Below are 23,553 nucleotides of genomic sequence, written 5' to 3' on the forward strand. Positions count from 1 at the left end.
AATTCTGCCCCTCTATTCTAACACTTAAAGATAGCCATCAGGCCCTGCTGCCAAAATCTTCCCTTTTCCAAGTTAAACATTCAATTTTTTCTTCACTATCCTTCACAGAACAGTTATCAGTCATTAGGGTAATGCAAATCCAAACCACACTGAGATAACACTTCACACCTACTAGGGTGGCTAATGTTTAAAACAAAACAATAATCCATAACAAGGACTGGGGGGAAATGGAGAAACTGGAACTCTCATACACTGCTGATGGTGCCACTGCTTCAGGAAAGTTTAGCAGTTCCTCAAAATGTTATGTGAAACAGAGAGTTACCATATAACCAAACATTTCCCTGCAAGGTATATTCCCAAGAGAAACTAAAACATATGTCCATACAAAACTCATACACGGTGTTCATCACAGCATTATTCACTTAATAGCTAAAAAGCAGTGACAACCCTTCCCCCACAAAAAAATCCATTCATTAACTGATGAATCAAATGTGGTATATCCATACAATGGAATACAGCAATAAAAAGAGTAAAGCAATAAAAAACAAAGAAGCACTGACACTGTCTACCATACGGACAAACCTTGAAAGTAAGGTTTGTTAATATGCTAAGTGAAAGAAGTCGGTACAAAACCCCCATAGGTTGTGCGATTCCATTAATATGGAATGCCCATAATAGGCCAATCCATAGAGAAAGTTGGTTAGCAGTTACCAGAGGCTGGAAAAGGAGGGAAATGGGGAGTGACTGCTAATAATGCATATGCAGTTTCTTCTTAGGGTGATGAAAAAGTCCTGAAGTCAAATGGCGGTAATGGTTGCACAAGTCTGAATACACTAAAACCTGCTCAATTGTATACTTTAAATGGGGAATCATACAGTATGTATCTTGTTTCTCAAAGCTGTTCAAAGATGTTGAACAGCTTTTACAATTCTGCTTTATCATTTACTATCTCTTAGGCCTCGTTAATATCAATGTGGTTGTGAAATGAACTTTAAGATATCTTATGTAGAATCTCCCATTTAGAGAAATGAAATTTCAACAAAATAATTTTTAATGAACTCTGAAACTTGTCATATTAGGCAAATTAAACCAAACTAGTGAACACCGATTTATGATAAAAACCCTTACCAAAGTGAGTATAGAGGGAACTATCTCAACATAATAAAAACTATTTATGACAAACCTACAGCCAGCATAGTACTCAAAGGTAAAAAAAAAACTGAAAACCTTCCCACTAAAATCTGGGACAAGACAAGGTTGTCCATTCTCACCTTCTATTCAACATAGTCTTGGAAGTCCCAGCCACAGTAATCAGGCAAGAAAAAGATATAAAAGGGATCCAAATTGGAAAAGAAGAGGTAAAACTGTCACTATACGCAGACATGATATTATATACAGAAAACTCTAAAAGCGCCAAACAAAAACTACTGGAACTAATAAAAGAATTCAGCAAGGTAGCAGGAGACAAGATTAATGTACAAAATCAGTTGCATTTTTTTTTACACTAACAATGAATCAACAGGAAAAGAAAGTAAGGAAATAATCCCTTTTAAAATAGCACCCAAAGCAATAAAATACCTAGGAATAAATCTAACCAAGGAGGTGAAAGACATATATGGAGAACTACAAAACATTGATTAAAGAAATTAAAGACTTAAAGAAAAGGAAAGATATCCCATGCTCTTGGATTGGAAGAATCAATATTGTTAAAATGGTCATACTGCCCAAGGCAATCTACAGATTTAATTCAATCCCTATCAAATTACCCACGACATTTTTCACAGAACTAGAACAAATAATCCTAAAATGTATATAGAATAAAAAGATCCAGAATTGCCAAAACATTACTGAAGTAAAAGAATGAGGCTGGAGGAATAACTCTCCCAGATTTCAGACAATACTACAGAGCTACAGTAATTAAAACAGCATGGTATTGGTACAAAAACAGACATATAGATCAATGGAACAGAATAGAGAGCACAGAAATTAACCCACAAACTTTTGGTCAGTTAATCTTTGACCAAGGAGGCAAGAACGTACAATGGAATAATAAAGACGGTCTCTTCAGCAAATGGTGTTGGGAAAACTGGAAAGCTGCATATAAATCAATGAAGTTAGAACACTCCCTCACACCATATACAAAAACAAACTCAAAATGGCTTAAAGACTTAAAGACACGGCACCATAAACCTCCTAGAAGAAAACATAGGCAAAACATTATCTGACATATATCTTAGCAATGTTCTCCTAGAGCAGTCTACCCAAGCAATAGAAATAAAAGCAAAAATAAACAAATAGGACCTAAACTTACAAGCTTTTACACAGCAAAGGAAACCATAAGCAAAATGACAACCTATGGATTTGCAAAAGATAATACTGACAAGGCCTTGATTACTAGAATATATAAACAGCTCATATGACTTAATAGGAAAAAAACAAACAACCCAATCCAAAAATGGGCAGAAGTCCTAAACAAGCAATGTCCAATGAAGACATACAAACGGCCAACAGGCACATGAAAAAATGCTCAATATCACCAATTATCAGAGAAATGCAAATCAAAACTACAATGAGGTATCACCTCACACCAGTCAGAATGGCCATCATTCAAAAGTCCACAAGTGATAAATACTGGAGAGGGTGTGGAGACAAGCATATATCCAGAGGGAACCTTAATTCAAAAAGACACCTGCACACCAATGTTCACAGCAGCACTATTTACAATAGCCAAGACATGGAAACAACCTAAATGTCCATTGACTGATGACTGGATAAGGAAGTTGCGGTATTTTTATACAGTGGAATACTACTCAGTCATAAAAAATGATAAAATGCCATTTACAGCAACATGGATGTCCCTGCAGAATATCGTTCTAAGTGAAGTAAGCCAGAAAGAGGAAGAAAAATATCATATGATACCACTCATTAGTGGAATCTAAAAAAAAAAAAAGAAATGAACTTATATATTAAACAGAAACAGACTCAGACAGAGATTACAGACTTGTGGTTGCCATGGGGGAGCTGGGTGAGAAGGGATAAACTGGGAGTTCAAGATCTGCAGATACTGATTGGTATATATAAAACAGATAAACAAGTTTATACTGTACAGCACATGGAAATATATTCAATATCTTGTAGTAGCTTATGGTGAAAAAGAATATGAAAATGAAAATATGTATATCCATGTATGACTGAAGCATTGTGCTGTACACCAGAAATTGACAGAAGATTGTAAACTGACTGTACCTCAATTAAAAAAATTAAAAACTACTGAAAGCATGAGGTTAAAAAATAATAAACCTTAGGCCCCAAAATGCATTTCATGACTACAAAGCTTAGTTAAAAATTTTTTTGATAAATTAAAAACATGGAGAAGTTAATGAATATTGGTGTTTATTTTATTAGCCTCAAATGTTATTGAAAGAACTAAAACAGTTCATTTGATTTGGCTGAACATACATTAAAGTATAGCCTTAAAATAGTATGTTTAGAAAGCCTGTCCAGTGATTTAGAACTAATTACCAAATATTATTCTTTTGCTAAATCTTTGCATTTGTTTTACTGAGGTTTGCTAAATTAGTTAACATAAACTAAACCATAGCATATTTATAGCATATTTTTGATTAAAATGTGTCACAAACATACACTTTAAAATACTGAATAGGAAATTCTCTTATATCATACTTCCCAGGAAAGAAATTTGTATACAGGAAGTTTGTTGTAGAGTGTAATATAACAGTGTATTTTTATTCTTAGGAATAAATATTCTCAGGAATAAGAATTATGAGGAATTAAGGAAGCAGGATTGGTGAGAAAAGTGAACTGTGATGAAATTTCAAGAAAAGCCTCAGCAGATCCCATAGGGGCTGGGGAGCTGGCTTGGTCCCTCAGAGGTGTCCCAAATTAAGGTAAGAGGCTGGATTTCTGTACCCTGACATTGACCAGTCCTTGGCTATGGGCTTCCCCTGGGAGAGGTCATATCCTTGGGTAAAGCAATTCATTGTGCGGAGGGATTAGCTATGAACCGTCAACAGGTAACATGTCTGCCAGCTCAGAAGACGAGTGCCTTGGTCCAGAAGGGTATCTGGACAGGATATCACAGCACCACCACAGTTCATCCCTCGCACTGCTTGGATTCATTTACTTTGTATGAACCATTTGTTCCATCTGGGTTCAGCTTCCTCAAGATTCTGGTTGGTCTCTTTTCCTTGGGAAACTTAGAGGAGAAAAGTCAGTGGGACAGAGTGCAATCCTACTACTGCAGTTGATCTCAGGGCTGCAATGCATGGCCAAATCTCCCTCTGTACTGCACATCCCAGATTCTCCTCACCCTTGGCTATAACTTCTGCTAGTCTAGGTGGCTTACCTGCTCAGGTGACCAGACCCTCATTACTGTGTGATCCAAGCCACTGCTCACTGTGCCCTTCTCAGGGCACTTGTTCCTCTACTGTCAAGTTAGGCAGGAGAACACTCAAAGGTGCCCAGGAGACCACGTGGAATCAAGTTTATTCCTTCTCCCCCGTGTGTACGAGCAGCACTATGGCTTTCTGCGACGCAGTCCAAGAGCAGAGCTAGGTTCTCCCAGCCGGGGAAGCCAGCGCTTAGAGAGTCCCCATCCCTGGAGCCCTTTCTCCTTGTGTCTCACGGTATGGCTATTGGTGTTTCAATGTTCACTAAACAGACATGTGCTTTCAAACTGCATCCTCTACATCATTTCAACATAGTGTTGGCAACCAGAGTGCTGACATGTTATTTTAGAAACGTTGCAAAGTTCTCCAAAAATGGAGAATCTCTTCAGGAGCCATGTCCTCTCTCTTTTCCCATGTTAGCTATGCTATTTAAGGACCACGTCAGTCGTATTAACTTTCTTTCAAAGAAGTAGCTTAATGTTTAATGGGCTAAGGCGGGGGGGGGGGATTTCATTCCATGTGAACTGCCTACCAGTTTCCACATAATTAGGGTAGATATTTATCCAACCAGGATGCACCCAAAACTACATTTTAAGGTGTATAACCAGTATCTGGGTCCATGCCATACTGGTTGTTAAATATTTGTCTCCCAAACCTGCAGTTTGATAATTTAAAAATTTGACAATTTAAAATTGATCTTTTTTTTTGGCACCAAAGAAAGAATCAATCTGGAATCTATATAGAAATTATGGCAGCATTGATCTCAAGCTTATTGACTTAAATGCTTTGGTACATAAGAGTATTTGATTTCTTTCTTCCCTTTTTTTTTTTTTTTTTTGATACACTATCAGGTTATCTACTTCATGCTAAATCCAACACTGTTTAATTTCAGATTACTTTTGTACCACATCTATTCCAATTGTTGATTTAAAACAAAACCCACTCTTGACTCTTTTCCTCTACACATTTCTCAGGAAAATTTTTGCAAATAGGCTGCTCAAGAAGACTATATGGGAACAAATATATTTTTATCAGCGCCTTTAAAATATGCAGACATGCAGTATTACAAACATATTACCCCAATTAGGAAAGCAAAAAGAAAAAGTTAAATTGAAAAATGCTTTGAGGCAATGTTATATTTTAATAGTTCAGAGTAGTTCATTTCTATTCTCTTAGGTATATGGATAAATTTATGGGGAATGAGAATAGGGTAAAAATAGAATGAATTCAGAATTTATTAGCAACCTAATTTAGTTTGATTTTGTGCTTCCCTCAATCCACATGCTCTGTAAGACAAAACTGTCCATTCCCCTGCTTTTGACTAGGGTCTAACTGAGAGCCTGGCACGCAGTAGGTGCTCAATAAGCATTTCAAACTAATCAATGTTTCTGTTGCTCATCTGACACCCTGTAATTGCAGCCAATTCTCTTTCCCTCTTTCCTTTTGAAAGAATTCATTATTCCCTTCCCTCCCTCATTAGCCCGCTCTTTTTCCTTCCTTCTCTTTCTCTCTTTTTAGGAGATGTTTTCCCCTCCCCTTCAAAGTCCATCACAGGAAGACATTTAGGAGATAATCATTAGAGAATGTTCAGCAGCCAGTAAGAAAACAATCTTTACACATGACCACATTTTCTATTCCTCCTCTCCTGTTTGACATTTTCACCAAATTCAGGAAGCTCTGAATTTTCATGACTTTATTCAATGTTTAAGGGGGGTATATTGTTGCCTTGCATAGTTGAGAGAATCACAATTGAAAAACATTCCCATCCAGCCCGTCTGATTGTACACGATTTCTAAGAGAATCAGACCATTCCCAGGTCCCAGAGTTAGTCTGCGTGGATAATCTGCAGATCATCTGTTTTAGCCTTAAGACTATAAGACTAACTTTCCATTTCCAAGACAGAACTTGAAGAATCTTCTCTTTCCTTTAAAGAGGTAAGTCTTCCTGTAAGTTAGTTGAAAGCAATCAAAGCAAGCTTTATTGCAGTCTCCTGTCCTTCCTGTGGGGAATACAGGAGAGGCTCCCCAGCCAAGCAGGTTTACACCACTGTAGGCAGGCTGGGTGGTCTGCTCACAGAGGGGAGGGGGGGAGGAGGTTTCCAGGCAGCCTGAGCATCCCCAAGGAAACCAGGGTCCTCTAGGTGCACAAGGGGCACCAGTTAGTCTCAGTGAGTTCCTCACTGCTTGGCTCGCTGCCCTGAGACGTGGTCACTAGGTTCACTTTATTAGCAGAGCCAACAACACAGTCCTGACCTTTAGGAAGAGGAACTGGACATTCAGGAGCTGGCTGCCTGGGCTCCCAGTCATCATTTAAGAAGTTATCATAGGAGGTCAGTTTGATTCTTACATTCCAAATATTGATGCTTAAATTCAAATTGACTTTAAACAAAAAACCCAAGGACCATCTGGCAGCAGAGAGCCTGATGAGGACAAGGGAGGCACACTAAGTGATATAAATCACACTTAAGAGAGCTCCCAGATAAGACTCGATCTCATGTCATCCTGCCTCCTCCTTATTCTCAAAACTCCGTCCCTACACACCTCCCCTACCCAACCCTGCTGGGGTTCCAATCCCAGGACTTCTGATTTTAGTTGTTTATTTAGCTGGCTATGTGATTTTGAGTAAGCTGTTTCCTTGAATCTCAGTCTCTGCATCCGTGGAATGGGAATAGCAATATCTAGCCCAAAGACATGAAATAAATGATAGAAGCAAGGGACCTAATGGAAGCACTCAGTAAGACTAGAACTCCCAAGTTACAAGCCTCATTCTATTTTCCATTTAAAGACATTTGTCTCTCAGTTGCCTCGATATTTCATCCACATATATTATGAAATAGATGATTTAAACACAAAGTTAATTAAACGTTTATAGCATTAGTCATATTTATTCCAAGTTCTTTTTCCAGAGACTTAAGGAGGCAAAATAAAAAGATACAACACTGTATGATGTTCGATCACACATCTAGTTTTAACATACGTTGGTAAAAACCTTAACTGTATAAATTATGTATTTAGTCTGTATTTCCTGTTTAAATACTTCAAATACATTTTTTGACCATTCTGAAATGTTAGTCCCAGTATTTTAAGACATGACATCATCCAGTAAGAAGTAAAAGCATTCATACAACGCCATGGCCCTATGTGTCATTGATTAGGCAAAGAGCTACTAAACAGATAATAATGTTTCACCTTATAAAGGGAAAAAATTTTAACCAAAGGTTAATCTTTCTTATTTGATTGAGAAAGCGAAAGTTGAACCGATGTGACAACTGTTGGATAAAATGTGGTAACTGAAGCATAAGGAAACTGCTTTTAAATCTTTCATAATGAATACCCTTTTACCTCCTCTGCCCCACAGACTGTCTTATTCTGTCTATTCAGCTTAAGCTATGGATTTAACACATGATACATTTGCCTTAGCTTTGCATAGCACTAAGATGATACGTTATTTTTATAACAACCAAACTACAATCAGTAAGAATGTTAAGGTGTTGAAATGTACCATGATGTGCTTTTAAAATGGTTGATACTTTTCCCTCTGAAAATTATTGCACTTGATAACGGAGCCTCCTTGTGGGGAGTTAATAGTACTTCAGTCTTTCAAATCATGGGTAAAACGTTATCTTAATTTTTTCCCCATTCACAGTGGAAGCGTATGTAGGAGTGCTCGCAGGGAAATATGTATTTGCCTGTGGACTCCTGACATCCAGAGATCGGCAGGCCCTTAATGACCACCAGGAGCGGTGAACTCTGCCGACTCTCCTTTGGTTTGTCTGCAGTCCTTGCAGCTAAAAGTAAAGCAGATCAACATTTTTTTTTCTTTGTTAGGTTCTTTGGAGAGAAAACAAGGTGAACAACAACTGTTGACTTTTAAACTGGCCCATGTAGTGGGACCCTTGAGAACATTATTAGTCAGGTGTGTGTTTTGCCTTAATCTAGCAGAGATTTCTCTACTTTTGACCCGAGAGCATATTCCTGAGAGGAAAGGTAGCCTTATTTAACAAAGCCCAGTGCTTTGGGAGAGAGACGCCAGCCATCCACACCAGTCAACTTCATCAGTGAACATGGTAACAACTCTTACATTCTGGTGCATGTGCTTTCTTGACCAATGACAGGGATCCAGCTGAAGGAGGAAGAGTCAGGGACAAGGGAGTAGTGATGTAAGATTATCTTCTACTCCTCGCTCATATGTTGAGAGGATAAAACAAGATACTGGATGTGAAAAATTATCTGAATCCAAAATAGAGAGGTTTAAAAGTAAAAAGGTAAGACTGGCTTACAGTCTAACTGAACTTTTTCCAGATTTTTTTTAACTACTCAAATGCACAACTTAGAAGTGGTATATTTTCAAGGGCCCAGGCCAGTGACTCAGGCCTCATTCAGAGGCTACTGGGCAGAAAAGGCAGTGCCTCCAGCCAACAGGCCTGAAAAAGCCAAGGGTTCATTGCAGGAAAAAAAAAAAAAAAAGGTAAATGATTTTACTCCCAAGACCAAGAAGAGGGATCTGCTCCCCTCTTCAACACAGACCCCTCAAAATGCTCTTTTGTGGTTTATTTTTACCATTTATTTCTAAAATACATGCTTATTATAAAAATATAATAGGATAAATTATTAACTGAAGAATCTTACATTGTTTGGTAAAAATATTATTTAGTAGTAATATTTAACAGATATCTTTTCAGATTTCAATACAAGATGATTATCCAAAAATAAGGTCACTCATAAATATTTTATAACAGACTTTTTTCTTTAATGAAATTTGTAGATATAATCTCACTTTACTAAATACAGATTTCATAATAAAAATCAGCATTTGTTGCCCATTTACTATGGGGAGGCATCATGCTAGGTGCCCTATATGCACACGCAGTATGTAAATTACTCCATCTTTCTGCCTAGGGCTATTTTTCAGACTTGAGCACTGGGAGGTGGAGCCCAAGTAGAAAACAGTGGTATTCCCAAACTGAGAATGTACAGATCAGAGTTCAAGGCAGCTGAACTGACCAAAAATTTGTGGACCAGAGTATTAGAGAAAAGGGAGTTACGTGATGGAGGGAGACAGAAGTCTGCAGGGGGACTCTCCCAAAGGTCGTTACAGAACTGGGGCGTACATATAGAGAAAAAGCTTGCCATGAAGCCTAGGAGAGATTGGCTACTGTAAAACTGGGAGATGAATGAACACAGATACCGGACATTATATTGGACTTAATGACGTTGGAGTTATAGTCCAGCCAGAGTGGAGAGATTTCACAGAGCATATTGAGCATTCTTTTAAGACAACAGAAAGACTAACTTGGCAGGGAAAATTATGTCCCCAAATAAGAGTCATATCCTAGGACTAAGGACAAAACTAGACTGCCTTAAACAAAGATTAAAAACCAAGCCTGAAACGATCTAAAGGACACACTAGTAATTTAAGTAACACACCCTTTAAAGGAAAACACAAAATCCATTGTCTACAATGCATTGTCTAAATATCAAACATATAATCAAAGATAACTAGACAAGAAAAAAGGAAAGGAAATATGAACCATAATCAAGAAGATGCAGACCCTTCTTCTTGATTATGAACAGACCCTTGTATAACCCAGATGTTTGAAACACCAGGCAAGGACTTTAAAAACACCTGTTATAAATATGATTAATGGCTTAAAGGAAAAGGTGGACATACTGAATGAACATGTGGGAATTCTCAGCAAAGAGCTAGAAATTCTATTTATTTCCAATATAAATTTTTCCTATTCTAGAACTTCATACGAAATCACATAGTATGTACTTTTGTATCCAGATTTTTCTCTCGGCAAAAGGTCAAGCATTAATCTGTTATCGTGTGGCAAGTAGCTTATTGCAAAGTAAACAATGAAGTCATTGGATGCTTATACCTAAATGTAGAACAATGATTACGATAGTGACAAACGCAGACTGATAGAACGGTATTTTCTTCACAACCCATTACATCGAGAAGTGTAGCAAACTGTGATGTAGCTTTCTAAATGGTGAATAGTGCTCGATAAAAATATAAAACAAATACAAGTATTAATAAAATAGTCACACTTAAACTTTTCAGTGTTTACTAAACTATGTTTAAAATACTGTGTTTCTATGAAGAATGAATTAAATCTGTGTAATTGCATAATGATTCATAGACTTGTCAGCTATTTCAATATTTGGTGGGACATTTGATAGTTTTGTGGGATGTGGGACAATTCTGCCTCAGGCAGTGTTCTCATACACTTTGCAGGACAGTTAGCATTCTCAGACACCACTCACTAAGTGCTAGTGACATTGTGATACCAAAAATGCCCCCGTAGAATAAGAGCAACTCTGTTTTCTCATCAAAGTCTTAAAACTGTCAGATTAACATATTTTCTCTAAAATGCGGAAAAAGTCAAGATAAAAGACAAACCACGAACTAGCAGAAAATATTTGCAAAAGACACATCTGATAAAGGACTGTTATCCAAAATATGCAAAGAATTTGAAAAAGTTAGTAAGAAAATGCACAACCCAATTTAAAAATGGGACAAAGACCTGAACAAATACATCAGAGAAGACTTCCAGATGGCAAACAAACATATGAAAAGATTCTCTACATCACCGGTCATCAAAGAAATGCAAATTAAAACAATAAGATGAGTACATACCTATTAGAATGGCCAAAATCCAAAACACTGACAACGCCAAATGCTGGTGAGCATGTGGAGCAACAGGAACTCTCATTCATTGCTGGTGGAGATACAAAATGGTATAGACTTTTCAGAAGAGATTGTCAATTTCTTACAAAACTAAACATACTCTAACCATACAATTCAGAAATCATGCTCCTTGGTATTTACCCAACTGAGTTGAAAACTTATGTCCACACACAAAAAAAACTGCTCATGGACGTTTACAGCAGCTTCATTATTTCCAAAATATGGAATCAACCAAGATGTCTTCCCATAGGTGAATGGAAAAATAAATTGTGGTACATCCAAACAATGGAATATTATTTGGTGCTAAAAATAAATGAGCCATCAAGCCATGAAAAGACATGGAGGAAACTTAAATGCACATTGCTAGGTGAAAGAAGTCAATCTGAAAAAGCTATATACTGTATGATTCCAACCATACGACATTTTGAAAAGACAAAAGCACACAGACAGTAAAAAGACATTGCTTGGCAGAGGTTGGTAGATGAATAGGTGGAGAACAGAGGACTTTTAGGACAGTGAAATCACTCTGCATAATGCTATAATGATGGATACATGTCATCATACACTTGTCCAAATCCACACACTGTATAACATTAATGGTGAACCTTAATATAAACTATGAACTTTGAATAACAATGTTGTATGTATGTCGGTTCATCAACTGTAACAAATCTCGTGGAGGATATTAATAGATAATGGGGGAGGCTATGTACATGTAGCAATAGGGAGAATATGGGAGATCTCCTTACCTCTCAATTTTGCTGTAAACCTAGAACTGCTTTAAAATAATTAAATCAAAAAAGGGTGGTAAACTTTCAAAGAGTTTAAACATGATAAAACCAAAAATATACCTTAAAAATCCGTAAGAATAGATATTCAAATTCCTAGATAATATATAAAACACATATTATCCAGAAAATTGACTACTTACCCTTCTCATTGCCTAGCTTCAATTTTCACTGCTATTTTATCTTCATTTTCTCTGTATCCATATACTTCTTATTTTTAAGTAAGTTCTAGTCACCCCTATTAATATAAAACAAACTTACTTCCATTGTCCCCTCTAGCCGTCTTCCTCTGCTCTCTATAAGCCCAAGTGCTTGAGAGACTGGCCTCTGTTTGCTGCCTTCAGTTTCTCATTTCCTATCACTAAGGTATCTGGTGTCTGTTACAGGCAGGCTCCTAAAATGACTCATTACAGTCACTAATTATCTTCTAATAGCTTTTTCTCAGTCCTCATCCTATTTATCTCTTTGTAGTATTTTGTCTATTATTGTTCTTTCAGCCATAATAATTGCTGGGCATTTACTATGAATATTTACTAAGGACCTAGCACTATGCTAAGTGCATCACATATACTATCCTCTTAAGTCGTTATTATTTTTTTACACATGAGGAAACTGAGACATCGTGAGATTAACTTGAGCGCTGTCACACAGCTGTTAAGTGGTAGAGCTGTTAAGCTTTACACTGGGTTAGGCTGACCCCCTAAACTGGCTTCCTTAGCCACTTCTGATAATGAATATGCAGTTATTGTAGGAGATTCAGAAAATGGAGGACAGTGCTATTATGGGTTAAATTGTGCCCTCCAACCCCTACCGCTCCCAACCCACCTGCAAAGATGTGCTGAAGACCTAACCCTTGGTGCCTGTAAATATGACCTTATTTGGAAATAGTCTTTGCAGATACACTCATGTCAAGATTAGGTCACTTGGGTGGGTTCTATTGCAATACGACTAGTGTTCTTCTAAGAAGAGGGAAGCTTGAGCACACAGATAAACAGCTTGTCAAGAAAGACAAGTAGAACGCTATGTGAAGACACGATTAGAGCAATGCAGCTGCAAGCCAAAGGATCCAGAGATTGCTGGCAAACCACCAGAAGCTACAAAGAGGCAAGGAATGGTTCCCCTACAGGTGTCAGGGGAAGCAGAGAACTGCCAACACCTTGATTTTAGGCTTCTAGCTTCCAGGAACTGGGAGAGAATAAGTTTCTGCTGTTTTAATAGTTTGTGGTACTTCATTATGGCAGTCCTATGAAATTAATACACATACAACCAGAAATATAAAACAATACTCCCTTCACTGTTAACACTGATATATTTATGTCTAGTCTTTTTCTGTGTGTGTGCATTCATTTAAAAAATAGGTGTTACTGTTGAATATTCAGTTCAGAATCTTGCTTAAGTTAAAATTCTAAGAGGATTTCCCCAACTTATTAAAATATATATAAAACAATTCATAATAACTATATTTCTTTGTATGAATGTATCATTTATTTAACCATTAATTATTGGGTGTTTTAGTTATTCCCAATGATAACTGATAATCATCTTTATATCTAAATCTGTCCGTATTTGTGAAATATTTCTATAAACTCGTTGGGAGAAGTGGAATTGCTCATCAGATGATACATTGTTTATGTCTCTTTCCCTGATTCCCTTCAGCAAACTAGCTGACCTGTGGTTTAGCTTGTATTTCTCAAGATACCAGGCCCCACTTTATTGTTCATCACCAAAAATGCATTGTTTCTGAGAATGCCCTTGGACTTGAACTTCCCCACACTCTGTTTTAAATCAAGTTAGTTCCTTAGGGAGAGCTTCAAGACTCTCTGCCTAAAGGCCTGTGTATACCTCTGAGCAAAATCCCTGGGACACTGCTCTGAGGCTGGGGGAAGAGAGCGGCCTGTTTCTTTCGGGTACCTGCTTCTCTGGGAGTGATTATCTGCTTTAGGAGCAGGGCAGTGGGTGGAGGCAGCAGCCTGATTCCAGCGTCTCTTAGTTCTTTCTAGCACAGAGCCTCCCCTCTGCTAACCAGGTGGGTGAGGACAATCATGGCCCCAGTATTATGCACCCGAGGTCAAGCAACCACCCTGTGAACGGGGGACAGACGGAAGAGAACGCCCAACCTCTCAGCTGTAATCACTTGGGATTTAGCCTCTCCAACATGGCGCTGTAAAGATGAGAAGTTCTCACTGTCCCGCTCCTCCCAGGAAGCTATCTGGCCCTGGGCTAGGAGCTGGGGAGAGAGGGGGCCCTGGGTTCTTGACTGTACTCACCGGAAGCTTCTGTCACACAGAGCTGAGAGAGCGAGGAGGTTATAATTCAAATTCCACAGACTTCTGCTGTTCTGAGTTAGAGTAGACTTTCTCGCATAAATGTTTCTTCATTTGCTATATACTCTTGTTACCGAATCAGGTTCGTCCTACCGGACTCACAGCAAGCCAAAGGCTGAGCCGCAGAGGCATGTAGCAAAGAGAGGGCTTCCACACAAGGCAGCCAAGCGAAGAGGTGGAAGCACCGGCAGCTCTCCCCCCGCAGAGGCGAGGGTGCGGGTGCTTACGGGATGACGGAGAGACGCTGGGACGTCTGCAGCGCGGGGGGCGTGGGGAAGGGTGATTGGAAAAAGGTGCGTGAATCCTCCTCCTGCAGCCTTCTGCGCAGGCGTAACTAGGTTATAGGCCTCGAACCATCTGAGGGTGGAGTTTCCAGCCTCTGACGTCAAAGGTCACCGGGCACTCGCGCATGCCTAGTTGGAGGGCCGGTGGTCAGCCAACTCAGCTCAAACTAGGCACAGCTGACCCCAAATTCCTGGAAAATAACTCGGGCAGGTATCTTATTGTTTATGCTACGTGTTGCTTGGAGGACAAGCAAGTCAAAAACAACCTTGATTAGTGAAAGCAGATGAAATGGATTTGAGTAACCATTACCCATAGTTTCGCTCTTCTGACAATTTCCAGAGACTTCAAGTAGCAGCTTTTTCAGTATTCTCCACCAGCTATACTTGTTTCATCGGCGAGCAGGTCACATAGTTTTTCAATTCCATTCCATAAGTAGAACTCCCAACGTATACTTCATGTATTATTTTGATTAACCTCCAATACTAAAAAGTTTCAAATCATCAAAAATATTAAAAAGTAATTTTTTAAAAGTCTAAGACAGCATTATAGGGGTTGCCACAGCCCTCTGTTAATGCTGAGACGGCGTAATAATCTTTCTTTGTCCAAAGAGGAGCTCTAAGTTTGTCCAAAGTTAGAGCTGGACCCTCTGGGACTGAGTGGGGGTAACTCACACAGCCTGCTGTGGATGTGACCGGAGACAAGATTGGTGGGTGCCTCAGAGGATGCCGGCATAGACGCATGATCACTGAAGACTGATGTTCACCTGTGCCTTGGTGCTAAATAAGCCTGTAGAACCTGGATGCTGCCATCTTAAATTTCTAACATTTGGCAGAAGAGGGGATTGGGGAAAAATCTGAGTTCATAAAAGTGCTGTTCTTGCATTGTGAACTAGGATTTAGGTCTGTAAACATGTAGGCAATTCTTTTGACAAATTTAGTTGAAGGGAGGGAGCTGAGGGAGAGAAAGGAGGGTGGATAAATAGGAGAGGTTTTGTTTTTGCCTTTTAAGTGAGAGCTTAGGGCATGCTTAAGTGCTCATGGGAAGGATTTGCTTCAGCAGGAAAGGCTAAGGATACCAAGGAAAGGAGATAATTGATAGCATGTGGTTCCTGAGGCTGTGGAGGGGAACAGCTTCTTTATTATTGGAAAGACAGCTGCGAACTGGTGTAAATCTGGTTTAGTTTGTTACATTTGGTGGCTAAAATATGAGCGTATATATAACTGAAGGCTTCCTTTTTCTATGTGAAGTAGGAACAAAAGTGGCCTTCCAAGAGGGAAGAATTGGTTAAAAGTCTGAGTGGAGAAAGTTTGACGGGTCACTAAAGGGGCAAAAAGAATGAGCTGACCAGCGAAGAGGTTCAGACTGCTGGGCAGGGTGGAGGGGTCCAGACAGGCTATGGCTTCTGGGTGCAGAAGACACTAGTTGATCTGACACTGTAATTTTTCTTCAGCTGTGATCAGCTGCCCTAGGGTAGGGATGGAGAAGACCAATAGGGTCATCTAGGGCTGGGATTATACCAGAAAAGAACTGCTCAGAATCTCTTCATATATTTTTAAAAGATGCCTCTTATACAGCTGTTCTCTCTTTTAAATTTCGTTATCTATTTCCCACCCCTTTGATAATTGATTTTATCTCCCCTGGGTCTTTTCCAGGTATCCCATTATCTTTTACAAATTAGAGAGGCAATACCGTGCAGTGATTAAGACAGCACTTCTGGCACCAGTCTGCTAGGTACAAATCTTACATCTAGCATTTACTTCCTGTGTGTTCTTAGACAAATCACATAGCACCTCTGTGCTTCAGTTTCCTCATCTGTAAAATGGATGGAGTGCTAATATTAGCATCCCCCCACACCTTGGAGGATTGCTTTGAGGATTAAATAAGCTAATGTATGTACTATGCTGACTACGACTTGTAATTTAAATAATCAAGCTGGGAGCAGAATGAGATAGGAAAGATTACATTCTAGCCTTTATGTACTAAGTTTTATTTAGTACATCCCAATATTTCATAGCTTCTCTTTCCTCTTTTCCCACAAAGTCATAAGGAAAGGTCTAAGTCTTATTTGAGAGTTATTCTCATCCTTTGTTCAAGGCACTAATTTTTGTCTCTACGTATCTACAACTAAACCAGATTGGTTCCTGGCATTTATCTACCTACATGTCTTTTTATTCCAAATCCATCTCCTCTTTTTGATAACCACTTCTAAAAATGCTGTAATTTTTCTTCCCCACAGGTAAACTGAAGAGTCCTGATTATGGCCAACTATTATAAAACTCAAAGTCCTCAATTAAGCTGTATGCCCTCTTAAGGTGGGTACTGTGTTTTCTACCTTTTAGTAGCCTTGGCATCCAGGAAGTTTCTCTACATAAAGTACAAAATAAAAACAGTAGGTGGTAATGATGGTGATGATGACCGAGGTGATGATGGTGATGATAGTACCGTAACTTCTCATCCTTGGTTTCCCTAGTCATTGATCTCTGTGGGGACAACAGAGGGTGGGGAAGGGAATATGGGGCTCTGAGGTTCAAGTCCTAGTTCTATCACTGACCAGTTGTATAGCCTCAAATTTAAAAACAAACACAAGGCTGTAAATTGCTCAGTAACATTACCAACTTTGTCTCTCCTCTCCCATTCTTGCCAATCATAACTTTTAGAACCACTAACAAAACAATCTCCTCCCCAAGCCACCCCCTTCCTAAAACTTCCTACCCTCTGCCTATGAAGAGTTAGGGTGGGAATTCCTTTTCTGCCTAAAGTCTTCATGCCATCCACCTTGTCGCTTCCAATCTCATGGATTTTCCCTTCACTCACCAGGCAGGTTTATGCCATGTCATGTTTATTTTTAAATACCTTCCTTCAGTTCTTCTCGGGCAATACCATATTTTGCAACATGCCCACCTCCTTCCCCTAAGATCTCTAACTCTCTTTCTGCCTCTGTTCACAATTGCTGAATCCCTGCTCTAGGATACCTTTCATAATTGGAAGACTTTTATCATTTTTCCCTAAATATCAGACGTGACTTCCATTTTCTCACAATGCTAAAAAGTACACAACTTTTTTGCCTTTAACAGGATATCTGTTAAATGTGAGTTCAGCTGCATTAAGTCTGTACGTGTTTTATAATAAGTGCTGAAGAGAGATGATCCCACCTACTTTGTACTACACTGAGTATAGCAAGATCGATTCAGATAATTTATAAACTTCTGATTGTGATGATGCCTTGAGAAAGAGAAACAATTAAAACACCTTTAGCTCTGACAAGAATCATATATTTCCATCTTTGATTACAAAATAATGACATACACTCATGTGTCACACAAAAAAATTAAATACTAATAAACTATCTTTGAACACTTCATGAGGGAAAAAAGTGTCCTTTTCACATTAAAATCTTTATCTGAGAGCTGATGTTTCATAGTTTAAAGTTTAAAGTACTTACTCAGTGAAGGCTGTGCAATATTGAAGGGGCAAGATGGAGGAAAAGAAAGAGGGAGAAAACGCAAAAACATCTTTTAAAAATTCTGAGGAAATGATTCTATGTACAGTGGCATTTAATGTGAGAAATTTCACCCACACAAATCCTAAATTGTGCTTTTGAATTTTTTTTTTTAAAAAAGCATCTTTGTTTTGCACCTTTCTGAAGGTATTTCCAGCTTGATTGAAGTACCTCTCTGACTTTGTGCCTAGGTTATGAATACTCTTATTACATATAATAATCTCACAGCCATTCTCCTTTCAAATAAAGAACACATTATTTTACATGTCATGTCTATAGAGTAACCACTTTTGTTTAAACAAATGTACCCAACCTTCCAAATGTAGGAGAACATGATCTTCTTGGAGACCTTTATTCTTCTTCCAAGAATGCAGCCACTTCTCAAAAAATTTTTTGAATTCTTTAGAATCATCTTCAGTTAGTCAAAAGCTACATAGGATAGCCAAGTTGGTTATTTTATAGACCTCTCATATACATATATATGCATTACTCACCTGATTCAATCAACTTGACTTCAAATTACATTTGGTTGCATCCAAAAATCAAATTTACCTCCAAAGCAAAGATTTTTCTATCATGAAAATTATTTTTTAAGAATGTGGACGCTTTCTCTGAGCAGCACTCCTAAATCATTAGAAACAAAAGTAGCAGGTTAGAATAAAGTTAAAGACTCAAAGCTTCCAAGGCAGATAATATTGGGAGTCCAAGGGGGGACATTAATTTCTAAGTATAATTCTGGAATACTTTTTCAAAAAGCCACGTTTCTTTATGTTCATACTTCTATTTGGGCCTCAAATGGTTGAATTTTATAGTAATAAACCACCTTTTCAAAATCCTAAAATGGTTTTAAGTAGGATATTAATTAAAATTTCCCATAAAGATTATAAGGGTAGGGTGGGGGCGGGGGGGGAGGAAACGCACCAAAGTAAGGATAAGAATTTATACTCCTAACTTAAGCACCCAAAGCATGTGTTAGAGGTGCAAGTTCTAGAAATCTGAAGTTCTGTGGAATGCTGGTGATTTAGAGGGGACTTCAAGCAATTTTTAAGGTCTCCATTCTTTCCTGGAACTCTACATATTTGAACAAATACCACTTGCATTTAATAATTGTTTGTTTGTTTCACAGTGTGAGTCCTGTAATATTAGCTATTCAGTAATTGTGAATTTTATTTTTGTCACTTTTGGCACTTACAGTTCACAATGCTTGGTTGTGTGGTTTACGATTGTTTTAATTTCTGCATTTTACATTCCTTTGGGCACTTCTGAAGGAAGGGAAATTGTGTATGTTTTTGGGGGGAAGTGGTAAGCCTTCCTCTCTGTCTCTTTTAGTTTCGTTTTAGGAAATACACGATTCTTCCCGGAATCCTGTGTTTTAAACGAAGTGGGTGAAAATTTGCCTTCACAAGCTGTGCAGCCCAACCCTTCTTAGAGACTGGTATCCCCGGGTACGGATTTAGGCTGTTTGGCCGCTGCTGTCACAGCCTCTGGTGGCCCCTCTCGGCAGAAAAGCACAACAGGATTTTTGCGAGCCCACATGGCCACATCCCCTCCCATAGCGCTGGTCGGCTTGGAAGAGGACGTCCGGCTGCAGGCCCCCAGGCGGTTGGTACAGCGATTTCGAAGGCGATTACGGCTTCTGGCCTGCAGAGCCCGGCCCTGGTTGGGCAGGAAAGCGTCCACATTCCTAGTCCGGTAGCCCTCTTCTCGGCTGCGTCCTAGGAGCATAGAAATGTTGGGGTTGCGAATGGCGTAGATGACAGGGTTGATGGCCCCATTGGCCCAGGTCAGCCAGACGGCCACCACGTTGAGGAACGAGGGGGCCTGCGTGGCCTGGGCCTGCCGGGCCGCGGCCAGCAGCACCAGGAAGCAGTAGGGCCCCCAGCAGCAGATGACGAAGACAATCATGATGAGCACAGTGGTGGCGGTGCGCACGTCGCTGAAGAAGCGCAGCACGCGCGCGTAAGTGGTCAGGGGCCGCACCCGCAGGTCGGACAGGCGCACGGTCTTGCAGATGTGGTAGTGGCAGAAGCACATGAGCAGGAAGGGCAGCAGGTAGCAGGCCACCACCAACCCTACGCTGTAGGCCGCGCCCAGCTGCGCTGGGTCTGGGGACGTCCGGTACAGGCAACCGTGGAAGCTCTGCGCCGCCGGGGGCCCCTGGGGCGCGCGGAACAGCTCCCAGGGCAAGGAGAAGCCCAGGGCGGCCAGCCAGGCGCCCGCCAGCAGCTGCAGCGCGCGGCGGCGCCCTATCTTCTCCCGGGGCGGCCGCACGATGGCGCAGTAGCGGTCCAGCGAGATGAGGGCCACGCTGAGGGTGGACACGATGCCGAAGCACGAGCTGAAGAAGCGGCTGGAGGCGCAGAAACCGCGCCAGGGTCCCGCGGCGGCGGCGGCGGCGGGCGCCGGGCCTCCGGGAGGCGTAAAGAGGTCCAGGAAGGCGGCGGGCAGGCAGAGCAGCGCCGTGAGCAGATCCGACAGGGACAGGGACAGGATGAAGGCGTTGGTGACGGTGCGGAGCTGCCGGTGCTTCACGATCACCCCCATCACGGCGCAGTTGCCCAGGCTAGACAGCAGGAAGATGAGCAAGAGGACGAGCGCCTGGGCCGCCACTGCCGCCCCGTGCGACAACAGCGGCGCCGCCTCGGGGCCCAGCGGCAGCCTCCCCGCTGCCCCCGGCGCCCCGCGCCCGCCAAGGCCGCCGCCAGCCGGGATGCCAGTGCTGTCGCCCCCGCTCCCGTCGCTCTGGTTCCCCAGCGCCGCGGCCGCCGTGGTGCTGAAGGAGAGCACGGCCGCCGCCGTCGCCGCGGAGGAAGTCCCGCCAGGCGTGCCGGCCGCGGAGGGGGCGCCGGGGTGTGGGCTGCCAGACAAGGCCGTGCTCACCACCGGGCGGACGGGCGGCGGCGGCGGCGGCTGCTCCTCCATGGGGCCCCGCGGCGGCTGCAGGTCTGCTCATGCCGCAAGCCCGAGGTGGCTCGGGGCCGGGGCTAGAGGCATCTGCCCGGAATGGGGCTCGGCCGGAGGGGTGGCAGTTGCCCCGGACCCTGCGGAGCCCTTGACGTGCGTTCCAGGCGTTGCCGGGGGAACCGTGTGTTTACGCAGCAACGCGGGGCGGGACGCCAGCCAAGTACCTTCCGAAAAGCCGGCCCAGGACCTCACCTCTCCCGGAGGTTACCCAGCCACGGGGCTGGGGGGCTGGGCTCCAGAGAGTGCCAGGTCGACCTCCTCAGGGACCACTGCTGGCCAAATAAATCTGGACAGGCCCTCATCTAGGTGACCAAATTCAACAAGGGTTCACTCTCAAGCTCTCCTGTTAGATACAAATGTCCTATAGGGAGGCCTGGGGTGGGGAGTGGGGCTGCTTTGCTTCTTGTGGGTGTTTCTGGCATTTATAGGTAGGAAAGGAATCTAGAACCTGAAGTGGAAAATGACCCAAATCCGGAGATCTTAAACTTGAGGAGGCAGAGAATTTTAAGCAAGTTGTCCTCAACCTTGAGGGTGCAACAGAATCACCTAGAAGGTGTGTTTAAACACAAGTAACTGGGCCCAACGCCAGAGGTTCAGATTCAGTAGGTCTGGGGTCCTATCCCTGAATCTGCATTTCTAACAAGATGCTGGGTGGTGATGATGTTGCTGGTCCAAGGACCACAGCTGGAGAACCACTGATGTTGTGAACTTATTAAAATGCAGATTTACTGTCTGACTCCCAGGATTACTGAGGGTGGCCCCATGAATCTAAACCCCATAGGTGATTCTGATATAGGTACTCTGAGGCACTAGGATATGGATCTTGGAGAAAGGATGTCATGTTGTTTTCAGGGACCTCAGGACCATAACTGGCTCACACGTGTCAGGGGAGATGGGAAAGTGATTGGTTCCTTGCCCTGCGGGCAGCCTTCACCAGTTCTCTGGAATGTGGTATGCTTTGAGTCTAAGGTGCTGCTAGCCAGGCAGTCACCACAGATGCTGCTCCAGATTTCTGGCAGAGAGATGCAGGAATGGGAAGGGCTTGCCTGCCCAGGCTGCATCTCAAGTTTTGGGGCATGGCCTCTAATTGGGGGTGGGAAGTGGAGGGTGAGGGGGGTGATAAACACTCAAGTTCTCTAAAGCAGTGTTTGCAAAGTGTGAACCCCAGACCAGCAGCATCAGCATGACCTGGGAACTTGTTAGAAATGCAGATTCCCAGGTCCCACCCCAAATCTACTGAATCTGAAACTCCGGGGGTGAGGCCCAGCCACATGCCCTGCAAGTGATTCCAATGCACACTTGAGAAACATGATCTAAAAAATGGCTAGTATACCCTCAGGTCTTAGAATCAATGATATTAGTGTTTCGGGTGCTTAGTTCAGTGAGGAAAAATACCCTGCTGGAAACTTACAGTATAAATAGAAGTTCATTTAAGTGGTAAACTGAGACTGGGTTTCTCAGTCTCAGTATTATTGGCACTTTGAACCAGATAATTCTTTGTTGTGAAGACTACCTGATGCATTGCCGGATGTTTAGCAGTATCCCTAGCCTCTATGCACAAGACGCTAGTAGTAACAACTAAAAATGTCTTCAGACATTGCCAAATGTCCCAGGATAGAGGTGGGTGGGGGGGTAAACCTCAGCTGATAACAACTGAATTAAGACAAAAGTATATAACAGATTAATTTAGCAAATCTCTATGCTAGGTTTTCAGAAACAACAAAGATAAAGATCCCAGACCAAAGAACCTGCAGTTTTAGGCAAACACAAATATATTACAATGTCATAAACGTTGTTTAAAAATATGACTGTAAGAAGAGTATCTGGCAACTGGGAGACCAGTTAAGAAAAGGCATTGTAATGAAATGCCGGGGAGAAATGAAGGAGTCTGAACTAAGGCATTTACAGTGAGGAAGGAGAAGAGATTTTAAGGAGGTAGTATATGGATTAGGGTTGGTGGATATAAGCAATACAAACAGCGAGCTCACCGTCTCATTTAAGCAAAAGAGGAATTTACTGGAAGGATAGGGGAAGTCCGAAAGGATAGTTTAATAACCAGCCCCAAGAACAAGAGAAGTCAGGGCAGCTCTGCAGGCAGAGACAGCAGAAACAAATTGAAGGTGATCTCTTTGGAGCTTTATTGGAATAGGTGTGCTTTAACCATTTTTCAGACCTTATGTCATTTCCCTCAGGATCCCAGGTCCTGGAGGAGAGAGTCTGATTGGAAAGCTAGGGAGCAGAAAAAATTAAGCAGCAGATAACGGGAAAAAAGCAAGGCAGGTTAAGTTATATATTTAACAAGGCATATTTGGCCAACTGAGAAATCAGCTATCTTTTGTTTTGGGTTTTGTTTTGTTTTTCAGAAAAGAAGGTAAGGTAATTTTCTCAGCCCCTTCTCAGAAAACTTGCTATAATAATGAGATCAGCTCTATTCTTTACCTCCAGATAGAGAGCTAAAAGGCTTCCTGTGTATCTCAGAACTAAAAGGAGAAGCTGCCTGGTAGGGGAGACTCACCTAGAATGCCTGGGCCCGAAACGGTAATTCAAATGGATCGGTTACAACTGCGGTCCTCCTACCAGCAGCAGCAGCA

At 41.4% G+C, this 23,553-nt stretch overlaps 1 protein-coding gene across 7 annotated transcripts; it reads right to left on the reverse strand.

Annotated features, from left to right (window-relative positions):
* Nucleotides 1-7,291: 7,291 nt before the first annotated feature.
* On the reverse strand, nucleotides 7,292-21,054 carry GPR135 (G protein-coupled receptor 135). Of its 7 annotated transcripts, none has more exons than XM_032482128.1 (4): nucleotides 18,493-21,054; nucleotides 14,158-15,964; nucleotides 11,052-11,133; nucleotides 7,292-8,531 (listed from the first exon to the last, which is right to left on the reverse strand). In XM_032482128.1, exon 1 carries the CDS (start codon nucleotides 20,918-20,920, stop codon nucleotides 19,424-19,426), a length of 1,497 nt encoding a protein of 498 aa, XP_032338019.1. In that variant the 5' UTR covers nucleotides 20,921-21,054; the 3' UTR covers nucleotides 7,292-8,531; nucleotides 11,052-11,133; nucleotides 14,158-15,964; nucleotides 18,493-19,423. The 7 variants fall into 7 exon arrangements, with proteins under 7 accessions (XP_032338019.1, XP_032338018.1, XP_032338016.1 ...); XM_032482127.1 differs by having other exon boundaries at nucleotides 14,158-16,979; XM_032482125.1 differs by having other exon boundaries at nucleotides 14,158-18,185.
* Nucleotides 21,055-23,553: the final 2,499 nt, after the last annotated feature.

The sequence above is a fragment of the Camelus ferus genome, chromosome 6 (assembly GCF_009834535.1).
Source record: "Camelus ferus isolate YT-003-E chromosome 6, BCGSAC_Cfer_1.0, whole genome shotgun sequence".
NCBI classification, from domain to species: domain Eukaryota; kingdom Metazoa; phylum Chordata; class Mammalia; order Artiodactyla; family Camelidae; genus Camelus; species Camelus ferus.